This window comes from Pristis pectinata, chromosome 8, assembly GCF_009764475.1.
Source record: "Pristis pectinata isolate sPriPec2 chromosome 8, sPriPec2.1.pri, whole genome shotgun sequence".
In the NCBI taxonomy this organism is placed as follows: domain Eukaryota; kingdom Metazoa; phylum Chordata; class Chondrichthyes; order Rhinopristiformes; family Pristidae; genus Pristis; species Pristis pectinata.
The window spans coordinates 50,677,294-50,690,710 of NC_067412.1; the positions used below are offsets into that span (position 1 = coordinate 50,677,294).

Sequence of the window (13,417 nt, forward strand, 5' to 3'; positions counted from 1 at the left end):
CCCCCAGCTTGAGGACATTGTAAACAGCTTGAGGACTGATTGCTGGGGGGTGATGGTCACCTACAAGCCCCTTCTAGCAGTGGAACCTAGAGCCACTACGGCAGGAATCTCAGTTTTGGCTGGGACAAGTCAGAGCTTTCTGTACAGAACTCATATATTCATTGAGACTCACATGGATGTCATCCAGCAAACACTGTGCCCTGATTGGGTCTGTGTTGATGTGGAGTTTGCCATTGCTTCCATGATGGGCTTCAGTCACTGCACAATCATTTGTCATTCCAGAATGGGTTCCAGTCACAGTGCAAAGTTTGCACATACTGTAAGTTCTTTTTATCAATGGCACCTGGACAAGTTGACAATTGCACCCTTCCCTCCTCCCTTCCCCTCCTCCATCCTTTATTCCATGGTCCACTGCCCTCTCCTACTGATTCCTTCTTCTTCAGTCCTTTGCCTCTTCTACCTATCACCTCTCAGCTTATGACATCTTCTCCCCCTCCCCCACCCACTTACCTGAACCCTCTCACCCGCACTCGCCTATCACCTGAACTCACCTATCATCTGCCTGCGTGTGCTCCTCCCCCTCCCCCCACCTTCTTACTCTGGCTTCAGCCCTCTTCCTTTATCAGTCCTGATTAAAGGTCTCAGCCCAAAACGTCGACTGTTTATTTCCCTCCATAGATGCTGCCTGATTGTTGAGTTCCTCCGGCGCTTCTTGTGCATTGCTCCAGATTCCAGCTTCTGCAGAATTTCTTGTGTCACTATTTAATCCATGGTTTCTTACACAAATAAGTTTCTTGCCTTTTGATTAGATCATCCACCAATGTTTCCGTTTAAGCCAAGTTTATGAAAACCTGATCTTAGAATCTCTGTAAAGTCTGGTATCATTCAGAAAAACCTGCAGTGTGGCAGCTGTAATGCCAGCACATCCTTCCTGAGGTGCAGTGTCTAGAAGTAAAATCAGTTACCCAGTTGAGGCATGATCGAGGCTCTGTAAATCTGGAGCATATGCTCCTTACCCAGTCCTCCTGTGTTAAAAGGCAGGATTCAATTACCTGCTATGAATTGTTCACAAGTTAAAATCCCAAGAAATGTTTAAAGTGAACTCAAAAACTTTGCATGCCTATGGAGTGGAACTGAAAATGATAAGAACAGATGATGGAGATTTAAAAATTCAACCACTTCACCGATGTCCTCAGTTGAAAATTGCATCACTAGCCTCAACCTGTTTGATGTATACATGACACCAGACGTACACAGTGTTGTTTTCTCTTAAGGTACTCAGAAAATTAAGGAATTAAGTCACCATCTGCATTCTAAGAAAGAAAACTTAATAAAAAAATGGTTCAATTCATCATTCCTTTCATTATTGGTTTAACATGATAATTATTTTAAAGGAGAATGTCGAATTTAACGTTGTATTAAATCAATTAATTTAGTTATCATTTATTTATTTCTTCCTTTCTCTCCTGTGTAATATGCATTCTCTATATTACCTCCTCCATTCCTGTATGCCAGGTAAGGGAATCTCCAGACGTTGCCCAGACCCACAGCGCAGCCGATCATTGAGAGCAGGTAGTCGGTCTTCGAGGACCAGTTGCCTCGGTCCACATTCTTGTCACTTTCACCCACAGGTTCACTAGTGGGGAAAGTCTGGGGAAAGAGAGGGGATGGCTGACTCCCAGGTTAGACACAACTTGATCAAAACTCAGGAAAGTGAAATTTTCATGCTCTAAGAAACATGGAGCTATTCTTCAATTGGTGGCTGGTAGTTTGGTCCCTGAATCCCAGAATGAGTTTCTGCAATTTGTAGCAATCCAAATTCCCAAATTAACAGCATTGGTTCACACAGGCAGTTCTGCTATAACGCACCTTTCTATAATGTGAATTGAATATAACATAGAACAGTACAGCACAGGAATAGGCCCTTCAGCGCACAGTGTTGTGCCAAGCAAATTAAGTGAATGACACCTAATTAAACTAATTCCTTCTCTCTGCACAGGGTCCATATCCCCCTATTCTCTGCGTACTCACATATCTTAAACACCCCTATCGTATCTGCCTCCACCACTACCCCGGCAGCGCATTCCAGGCACCCACCACTGTGTAAAAAACATGCCCTACGCATCTCCTTTGAACATTCCCCCTCTTAGCTTAAGTGCATGTCCTCTAGTATTAGACATTTTGACCTTGGGGAAAAGATACCAGCTGTCTACCCTATCTATGTCTCTCATAATTTTATAAACTTCTATTAAGTCTCCCCTCAGCATCCAGAGAAAGCAAGCCTAGTTTGTCCAACCTTTCTGTATAGTACATGCCCTTTAATCTAGCCAGCATCCTAGTAAATCTCTTCTGCACCCTCTCTATAGTCTCCACGTCATTCCTATAATGGGGTGACCAGAATTGAATGCAATATTCCAGATGTGGACTAACTAGAACTTTATAAGCTGCAACATAATTTCCTGACTCTTGAACTCAATGTCTCTCATGGATTACCGAGATTCGATAATAATCAGGAGACGCAGAAGATTCGTCAAGAAGTTAAACCTTTATTTGCAAACAAAGGCTGTGACAGTCATAGAGCTAGTCACTGATCGCCCCTGAACAAAGGCTCACAGCTCCTTTTATGGACCCTTCCTAGTCCAGTTAGCATAATCAATCAAGTCAGTTTCAGCTACATAGTGACATCTAGTTACAGACCCTTCGTTCCACTGCACTCTGCCACAGTTGTTTTCACAAGTGCCTTTCTAATCTAATCACAACATGCTTGTACTTCGCTACTGCTCTTCTAATCTAATCACAACATGCTCTAGTGATTTCTGCAGTAGAGACACCATCATGCTCAGTTACTTTACTCTTCTCGCGCGTGGGCTTTCTCTTCCCTTTGATGAAGAAGGAGAAGTAGCCAGCGCCATTTTAGGCACAGAGCAGATTATGAGTAAACAGTCTGTGCAGCCTCTATTTTCTATACATTCTGTATCTACATTTCTATTTTCTATATAATCTATATGCCTCAATAATAAAGGCAAGCATGCCATATACCTTCTTCACCACCCTATCAACCTGTGCAGTCACTTTCAGGGAGCTATTGACTTGGACCCCAAGATCCCTCCATACATCAACACTGTTAAGGGTCCTACCATTAACTGTGTACTGTCCCTTTACATTTGATCTCCCAAAGTGCAACACCTCAGACTTGCCTGGATTAAACTCCATCTGTCATTTCTCCGCCCATATCCCAACTGATCTATATCCCACCTGTATCCTTTGGCAATCTTCTACACTATCCACAATGCCACCAATATCTGTATCACCTGCAAACTTACTGACCCACCCATCCACGTTTTCATCCAAGTCTTTTATATATATCACAAACAGCAGAGGTCCTCATGCAGCTCCCTGCAGAACACCACTAGTTATGCACCTCCAGCCAGAATAGTCCCATCAACCACTACCCTCCTACGGACAAGCTAATTCTGAATCCAAATGGCCAAGTCACTGTGGATCCCATGCATCATACTCTTCTGGATGAGCCTATCATGAGGAACCTTGTGTAATGCCTTACTAAAATCCATGTGGACAACATCCACTGCCCTACCTTCATTGATCACCTTGGTCTCCTCCATGAAATTTCAATCAGGTTAATAAAGCGTGACTTGCCCTGAACAAAGACATGCTGACTGTCCCTAACTAGACCATTCTTTTCCAAATGCTCATAAATCCCATCCATAAGAATCCCCTTCAATAGCTTCCCTACCACTGATGTGAGACTCACCAGTCCATAATTTCCAGCATTATCTTATTTCCCTTCTTAAACAAAGGAACAACATTAGTTACTCTCCAGTCCTCCGGGACCTCGCCTGTGGCTAGAGAAGTCTTCATCAACTTCAGCAACTTCATCTCTTCCCTCTCTCAATAATGTTATATGATTAGTCTGCATGCGATAGCTCATCAGCGCTAATGCCAGGGCATCAACCCAGTTAAGCTTAGTGCTTGCACAGATCTTATTTAGTTTAGTTTTTAAGGTCCCATTAATTCTTTCCACCATACCCTGTGACTGGGGATGATGTACACATCCAAATCTCTGTTTTATCCTCAGAGCTTGCAATACCAATTTAACCACTTTTTGGGTAAAGGCTGACCCATTGTCGGAACTGATCTCTGAAGGTATTCCAAATCTTGGAATTACTTCGTTTGTCAAAAATTTCACCACAGTTCCTGCTCCTAAGTCTTTAGAGGGCACTGCCTCTACCCACCTACTAAATCTATCAATCATCACCAGCATGTATCTCTTTCCTCTTACTGCCTTTATCATATCTACATAGTCAATCACTAAATGTTTAAATGGTCCTTCGGGTACAGGTATATGACCTATAGGAGTCGTAATTCCTTTCCTAACGTTGTTTCGTACACACACCTCACATTGTGACGTGGTCTACCAAAGCCTGTAAGTAAGGTGACCAAAAACCATCCTTTTTTATCTTTCTCATCACTTCCCCCCTTGCACAATGGTCCAGCCCATGTGCGTCTGAAATGAGGGTAGTCAACAAGGGGGTGGGCGCTATCAGCAAACGATCATCCGTGCTCCACAAGCCTTCGTGGTTCCCCTTGGTTCCTCTTTGTCTCCACATTGTTTGTTCTGCTAAAGTTGCCTTACCTTGTATTTCAATTATATCCTCCATTACGGGTTCTGGGTTCAGACTCACCTGAGGTGCAATAACAGCCAAACAACATCCAGAGGCTCCCCTGGCTGCTTCATCCGCAGCCTGATTTCCCTTTATCACCATGTCATTTCCCTTTTTATGCGCCTGACACTTTATAATAGCCAACGCTTTAGGTTTCATCATTGCTGTTATCAAATCTAAAATTTGCTGACAATGCTGTATAGGGTCTCCGCTGCTTTTCCTGAATCCCCTTTGCTTCCATACTGCTCCAGACAGATGACATACTCCATGAGCATATGCTGAATCTGTACAGATATCAATTTTCTCACCCTCCATCATCTCACATGCTGCTGTCAGAGCCTTAATCTCTGCTAACTGGGCTGAACAGAGTTGTGGACAAGCTTCCAACCTAATTGTTTTAAATTGAGACTGATCCTGTTGCACCACCAAGAACCCTGCGTGGTTCCCATCGTGGTCCCTATAACAAGAGCCCTCCACAAACAAAATCTTTTTATCCTCATTATCCAACGGTTCTGACTGTAAGTCCGCTTTTAATTTGTCAAATATCATCGTTTCTCTCACACACTCATGGGGCTCCTCCTTCATAACCCAGTGGAACATAATCAGCTATGTTACTTGTGGTACACCTTTGTATAGTTATGTCTGTGAATGTCAACAATATCCAAAACGCAACTATCCTGGCTGGCGTCAGTACAAACTTTCCCGTTTCCAATAATTCTGCTACCTTATGATGCGTATACAGAATTACAGGATAACTCGTGGTCGCAGATGATGCTTTCTCATAAGCATAGTGCAATGCTGCCAGTCCCTGGTAACAAGGCGGATATCCCTGGGCCACCTCATCCAATCTCGCACTGTAGTATGCTATTGGCTGTTTTGTTCTCCCTATGCTCGTTTCCTGTGTCAGTACTGCCACAGCATAACCTTCCTGTCTGTTAGACACATAGAGGTGAAAGACCTTTTCATAATTAGGCAAGGCTAGTGCTAGGGCTGACTGCAATTCCTGCTTAAGAGTGTTGAAAGCTATTTCTCCCTCCTCATTCCACTGCAGAACACCCTTCAGGTCTGTATGTCCAGCTTCCTTCATCATTTTCCTCAATGGTGTCACAATTTCAACATATTCTCCAATCCAATCTGAACTGTATTCTGTCATTCCCAAAAATGTCATCATCTGTCCTACCATCTAAGGTTTAGGAGCCTTAGTTATCGCCGCAATTTGATCCAGCGCTATCGACTTTGCTCCCTTAGATATTAAGCTACCCAAATATTCTACTTGCTGTTTACAAAATTGCAGCTTCTTTCTGGATACTTTATGACCTCCATATGCCAATCTTTCCAATAAGGCCAACATATCCTGCTCACACTGTTCCTTGCTTTTGGAGCAAACTAGCAAATCATCTACATACTGTATCAGTGTACTTTCCAGTGATATACCCTCTAGATCTGCCTTCAATACCTGGTTAAAAATATGCGGTGAATGCTTAAATCCCTGCGGCATCCTGGAATAAGTATACTGGTTACCTCTGTAAGTGAAAGCAAACAAATACTGACACTGCTTTGCCAGGGGAATGCTGAAAAAGCCGAACACAAATCAATCACTGAGAAACAAACTGCCTCCAGTGGAACATTAGTCAACAGCGTATGTGGGTTTGGGACTAGAGCTGACCAATCTTCCACTACCTCATTCACTGCTCGCAGATCATGTAACCAGTCTCCATTTGGACTTAACTACTTTCAGGACAGGTAACAGTGGAGTATTACGGTGACTACTCGTCCTCTCCAGCACTCCTACCTCAAGCAATCCCTGTATTGTTAGCGCTATTCCTTCCTCTGCTTCTGGTTTCAGGGGATATTGTGGTCTTTTAGGTAGAATCGCTCCCTGTTTTAATTTTATTTCTACTGGGCCTGTTGATCTTACTCTTCCTACATCTGTATTGTGTTGTGACCATAAAATAGCTGGCAGTGCCTCCAGCCTTTTATCCTTCTGCTGGCCCTCTTCTTCTACTAGCAATGTCATATGCCATTGAGGGGCTACTTCGATCTCCTTGGGACATCCTACCACTTCTATATCTACTACTATCTTAATATAGTCATTGTCCCCAGACTTCCAGACACTTTGTGTCACTGTCCGCCAATCAATAATTGTTCCCGCTTGCCTCACCATGGGCCCTAAATCTTTGGACTGGTATCCCTCATTTACCAACAATGTTACATGGGGTGCAGCTCCTGGCACCCTGTACCATTTTTCCAGAAATGCATTTCGTTTTATTTGCAAGGCTGCTCCCTGTTTCCCTATTATTATTGCCTCACCTTTTAAATGCTGCTGGGTATTTACTTCATTGCGCTATTGTCTCTCTATCTCTTTACACTGGGTCTCATCAAAAATCACTGTACAATGCAACTCAGTCTTGGGCGGCTTAGCCTTAGGTAATATTGCCAGAGTGCCCTTTTCCCATTTTTTCCAAGTTTTCCAGACCTGATCTTCTATGTCTCCTATCCAATACACGTTCGCTCCTCTAGCTTCCTGCATCACCAGCTGAGTGCTTATTTTTCCCACGCTTGACCCATCTGGGGTGCATTCCAATTTCAATCCCAGTTTTAACAGTGCATCTCTGCCTAATAAATTGATTGGGGTTCCTTTGGACATTAGAATCAGCAATACTATTTCATTGTTTCCCATCTTTAAACTCACTGGAGCTGTAAATCGTGTTAACTGTGCTTTTCCTGAGAACCCTACAGTCTTAATAAATTTTCCTGACATGGGAAGGTGGAAGGCGTATTGCGGTTGTACGCAAGTGTACATGGCTCCAGTATCTATCATCATTGGTGTTAAATGCCCTTCTAAAATGATCTGAACAACAGGTTCCTCTTCCGCCTCCCGTGTTATCATTGGGTACTGTCCCTTCCCACCCGGGTTCTCCAGGCACCTCTAGCACCTTCCATGGGGGTTCACAGGTCCGGTTGGTCCTGCTGGGGCTGGTCCTTGATTAAACTGTTGCTCTCTACTCATTGATTCCTGCTGAAACGTGGCAGGCCAGGGTTTGTACAGGCAGTCTCTCCTGATGTGCCCTGGCTGATTACATCCCCAACAAAATCCTCCTGTCCCCCTTTCTACCTGCTTTTTCACAGTCCCTTTTTGCCTATTACCTCTCTGCCCCCTTCCTTAGAAGTTCCAGTCCTGTCTGGGTTGTTGCCTAAATTTGTTTTGCCCCTGATATGGCATTTGCAGAAACGCTCCCACAAAGATGTTTATTATTGGCATGGGGCTTTCTGGCCGTTTTCTGGCAGTATAACAGGTTCCTCCATAGGTTGGCGCTTCATTCATTTTGGTGATCACAATCTGATCAGTTGTTATTGGCAACATTTTTTTGCCTCTTTCTCTTTCTTTCTTTTTAAGCTTCTCGAGCTGCATCTGTGTCAGCTTTCTTTGCACCTCCTCCTGTTGCTCAATCAGCCTTTTTCTGTCTTTTCGGTACTTTTTGACTGCATGGACTACGTGGTCCCTGAATTCTTGGTAGGACATCGACGTCAGCCCGAGCACCTCCTCAAGTCTGGACTTGACTTGGGAGGGCATTGCATCCACAATAGCAGTCCGAAACATCGTGGTCATCAACTGATTACCCTCCGCCTCTTGCTCTGTTTCCATTCTCCACTTGTTCAACTGGTTTTCTAGATAAGCTGCCAGGTTTTCAGAATCTCCTAGTGGGTCCCCTTTTAGAGCTTTGGGGTCCACTTTAGGTGGGTAACTTTTTCTGAGGGCCTGCCACATCTTCTGTCTCACTCGGTCAAAACAGTCACCATCAACCACTGGATTGTCCGCCACATCCTTTAAGCCAGCCGAAAGCATCAGTTCTCTCAGTTTTGAGGTTCCCACTACCTTCACCAGTAGTACCTTTAAGTCACTCATTGCCAATAATCGTCCTGTGGTCTCATCCTCAAAGGCTCTAATCCATTTTCCCCTTCCTTCATGTATGTCGGGTAGTGCATTTTTCAGCCCTTCCAGGTCCTGGGTCCCTCAAGGAATGTACTGTACCTGTCCTCCTCCCTTTACCAGTAAGGGGTATAATCCCACTCCATCTCTTCCCAATCCCTGGCTTTCTATCTCATCCTCTGACTCCTCGCCACCCTCTGATTCTGTCTCTGCATATTTTCTGCCACGTCAGTCTTTCCAGGGCTACTTTTCTCCCTTGCTTCTCTCTTTGTCCTCTCCCTAGATTTCTTTCTTCCCCCTTTGACTCGGCGTTGTTTTTGTGCCACTGGTATATCTCAAACTCCCTCTGCATTCTTGCTTCTTGCAGTTTTCTAGCTTCTTCCTCCATTTCTACTCTTTGCTCTTTTAAGGCTTTCCTGTCTTCCTTCAACGCCTCCCTTTCTTCCTCCAACGCTTCCCTTTCTTTATCCTTCTGTTCCCTCCATGCCTTTCCTTCCTGTTCATCTTTGTACCTTTCCACTTCCCCTCCTATCTCCAGCATCCCTCTCACTACTGGCCATTATTTCAGGTTCCCTTCGTCTGGATAGGGAGGGTTTTTTTTCTGCTCCTCTTAAATCTGGATATAAAAGTTGACCTTTCCTCCTCTTCTTCTATAGGGAGTTTTTTTCTAGTTCTTTGGCACCCTGTCTAGTTACTACTGGTGCCTGATATGTTTTCCTCAATTTTTCTCCTTCTGTCCTAAAAAGTTTTAGTATCTCTGCCTCCTGTTCCCTCTTCTGGTTTCTTTTTTTAGATTTGTCTTTTGGTTGGTAGTTTTTAATTAATCCCTCCATTTCCTCACACAGACTTACGTCAAAAGTTCCCTCTTTTGGCCATTTTGTTAATAGATTTTTGGTTCTCTTTTCCCATTTTTCTGAAATTCTTTGGATATCTTTTTTGGATACTGGAAACTTTTTGCTTAATATCTCGACTGCAGTTCCATTCCCCACCATGTTGTCTTCACAGGGTATTCCTCGGAAATTCACAACTCACTTATCTGATTATTTCTTATTAGTATCATTACTTCTATTATTCTACTTCTACGCCTAACCTTATAATTTTACTACCCAGTCTGCCAGCTTTTGTATTATTTAATTTTATTCAAGTTATCAAATTATTCTTACCTCTTTTGTTCTGCCCATGCAGACCCCTACCTAGAGTGGTATCCTCAGAACTTTCCTTTAAACCTCGTCCGTTCAGACTCTTACGTTTCCTAAGGCGGTATCCATGATGACTTTTTCTGCCCTGCCCGTTCAGACCCTTGTCTCCCGTGAGCCGGTATTCACAGGCACTTACTAACACCAAGTGGAATTTTACTTTAATCAATTTCTATCGTCTTAGCTCTACTCACCCCACTGCGCAGTTTTCTTGATCAATCCTGTGAATCTCCTTTAATTTCAATTTTTACCAAATTCTTTGGATCGGAGAGACCCTTCGACAATCGTTTAACGCTTCTGTGTCCTGGAGACCTCCCACACCTAACAGAGTTTTTAGTCCGAATTAACAGCGAAAACGCTTACCTTTTTTCTGGGTCGTCACCCTTTACTCTGCTAGTCTTGTGGGGGTCCCCGAGGGACCGGGAAGCGTCCCTGATTTGTCGCTCTTTTCTTATGGGTCTCTTTCCGATCCTGCCGACTGCACCAGATTTGTTATGGACTACCAAGATTCAATAATAATCAGGAGACGCAGAAGATTCATCAAGAAGTTAAACCTTTATTTGCAAACAAAGGCTGTGACGGTCAGAGAGCTAGTCACTGATCGCCCCTGAACAAAGGCTCACAGCTCCTTTTATGGACCCTTCCTAGTCCAGTTAGCATAATCAATCAAGTCAGTTTCAGCTACATAGTGACATCTAGTTACAGACCCCTCGTTCCACTGCACTCTGCCACAGTTGTTTTCACAAGTGCCTTTCTAATCTAATCACAACATGCTTGTACTTCGCTACTGCTCTTCTAATCTAATCACAACATGCTCTAGTCATTTCTGCAGTAGAGACACCATTACCAGGCACAGGGTTGCGCTGAGGTCATCCTGCTTAGTCACCCATGAGTTATTTTACTCTTCTCGCTAGCGGGCTTTCTCTTCCCTTCAATGAAGAAGGAGAAGGAGCCAGCGCCATCTTAGGCACAGAACAGATTATAAGTAAACATGTCTGTGCAGCCTCTATTTTCTATACATTCTGTATCTACATTTCTATTTTCTATATAATCTATATGCCTCAATAATAAAGGCAAGCATGCCATATACCTTCTTTACCACCCTATCAACCTGTGCAGTCACTTTCAGGGAGCTATTGACTTGGACCCCAAGATCCCTCCATACATCAACACTGTTAAGGGTCCTACCATTAACTGTGTACTGTCCCTTTACATTTGATCTCCCAAAGTGCAACACCTCAGACTTGCCTGGATTAAACTCCATCTGTCATTTCTCCGCCCATATCCCAACTGATCTATATCCCACCTGTATCCTTTGGCAATCTTCTACACTATCCACAATGCCACCAATATCTGTATCACCTGCAAACTTACTGACCCACCCATCCACGTTTTCATCCAAGTCTTTTATATATATCACAAACAGCAGAGGTCCTCATGCAGCTCCCTGCAGAACACCACTAGTTATGCACCTTAAGCCAGAATAGTCCCATCAATCCCTACCCTCCTACGGACAAGCTAATTCTGAATCCAAATGGCCAAGTCACTGTGAATCCCATGCATCATACTCTTCTGGATGAGCCTATCATGAGGAACCTTGTGTAATGCCTTACTAAAATCCATGTGGACAACATCCACTGCCCTACCTTCATTGATCACCTTGGTCACCTCCTTGAAAAACTCAATCAGGTTAATAAAGCGTGACTTGCCCTGAACAAAGACATGCCGACTGTCCCTAACTAGACCATTCTTTTCCAAATGCACGTAAATCCCATCCGTAAGAATCCCCTTCAATAGCTTTCTTACCACTGATGTGAGACTCACCAGTTTATAATTTCCAGCATTATCCTATTTCCCTTCTTAAACAAAGGAACAACATCAGTTACTCTCCAGTCCTCCAGGACCTCGCCTGTGGCTAGAGAAGTCAATGCCCCAGCAACTTCAATCTCTTCCCTCTCTCAATAACCTAGGGTACGTTCTATCAGGCCCTGAGGACTAATCCACCTTAACGTTCTTCAAGAGGCCCAACACCACCTCTTTCTTTATCTCAAAATGCCTTAGCATATAAGCACGCTCCACACTGATCTCATTATCCTCCATGTCTTTCTTCTTGGTTACTACTAATGCAAGCATTTAGGTCCTCGTCCACAGCCTCTGCCTCCAAGTACATGTTCCCTCCCTTATCCTTGAGTTGTCCTACCTTCTTCCTTGTCATGCTCTTTCTCTTGATGTATGAATAGAATACCTTGGCATTCTCTTTAAATCTACTTTCCAAGGACATTACATGGCCCCTCCTGGCTCTCGTAATTCCCTTCTTGAGTTCTTTTCTTCTTTATATTCTTCAAAGGCCCTGTTCGATTTTAACTTTATATATGCTTCCTTTTTCTTCTTGACTAAATTCACCACCTCGCTCATCATGCAAGGTTCCCTTACCTTGCCATCTTGGTCCTTCCTTCTCACTGGAACATAATGGTCTTGTACTCTGTGAGTTGGTCTTTGAACAACCTCCACATGTCAGATGTGGACTTACCCAAAAATAATTTACTCTTGTTAGCTCCTGCTTAATACTCTGTTAATTTGCTCTCCTTCAATTTAATACTCTCCCACGAGGTCCTTACTTACTCTTATTAATAGCTACCTTATAACGTAATTGATGCACACTATTTGTATTACATGGACTGAAATGGTTATGCAACTATTTCAATTAGGAAGTAGAGAGTCACTTAAGGATTCCTTTAGAAATTGGCAAGCGAAAAAAAAGCTATCTTGGGAAAAAAGACTTAGGGGGAGAAAAACTGTTTACCCATACCCTCCTCGTACTAATCAACACCATTGTCTCTTAGGAACATGGGCTGTTAGTTTCACTGTGGGAGGCCATTGGAATTTAACAAGCAATCGCTTTTATTGACACTTGTGCAAGGATACTTTATTAAGCAATGTACCATACAGCTTTCAGTCTATTTAGCTTGCAGTAACAAAATAAACTTATGGCTATTAAAAACAGTTTTGGAAATCCTGTGGGAAAAATAACTTTGTTTATTGCAAGCCTCATACTGTCTAGCCCATAAACCCCTTTATCTCATTGACAATGTTTTTTTTATAACCCAATTTTCTTAGGAACACAACTATCGTGTAATTGCAGAACTACCTGTGCTGTATTTTGATAAAAAATACTCACGCTGTCCTCTGAAGGGTGTGTTTGATGGTCATTCTGTGACAAATCAAATAAAGACAATCCCTGCTTGTCCATTTTTGGACAGTAATGAATAAAAACTTCTGCTGACTTTGTGATTATGTGTCCAGCTTAAGGGGGATAATTTTGTTTAAAAGTCTTGTGAATTCCACTGCTCTTGGGATCTGCTGAAAAATTCTACCACCATAGGCTTCCAGAAAAGTGCAAAGTACAATGAACTCTTCCACAGGAAGAGCCCGGTTTGTCATATGTAATTTAAAATGAGCACAGCTCTGTTTACACTGGTTGCAGATATATCCAAGGTCCCAGAATATTTCGACAACCAATGCTTAAAATCTCCATCTACAGGTCCCTGTTTCAGGATATTTGCATTAGCTTCAGAACTCTCAGGACCAAAGTACAGTTATTCTGCACC

General features: G+C 43.2%; 1 protein-coding gene across 2 annotated transcripts in view; it reads right to left on the reverse strand.

Moving 5' to 3' along the window:
- The window catches only part of LOC127573551 (sodium- and chloride-dependent neutral and basic amino acid transporter B(0+)-like), a 66,913-nt gene extending 53,716 nt beyond the window's left edge, over positions 1–13,197 (reverse strand). For both annotated transcript variants that reach the window (XM_052021886.1, XM_052021884.1), the window contains exons 1-2: positions 12,988–13,197; positions 1,494–1,650 (exon numbers count right to left, since the gene is read on the reverse strand). In XM_052021886.1, coding sequence (XP_051877846.1) covers positions 1,494–1,650; positions 12,988–13,059 — 229 coding nt within the window. In that variant the 5' untranslated portion in view covers positions 13,060–13,197. The remainder of the gene's footprint in view (positions 1–1,493; positions 1,651–12,987) is intronic.
- Between the last annotated feature and the right edge of the window lie 220 nt (positions 13,198–13,417).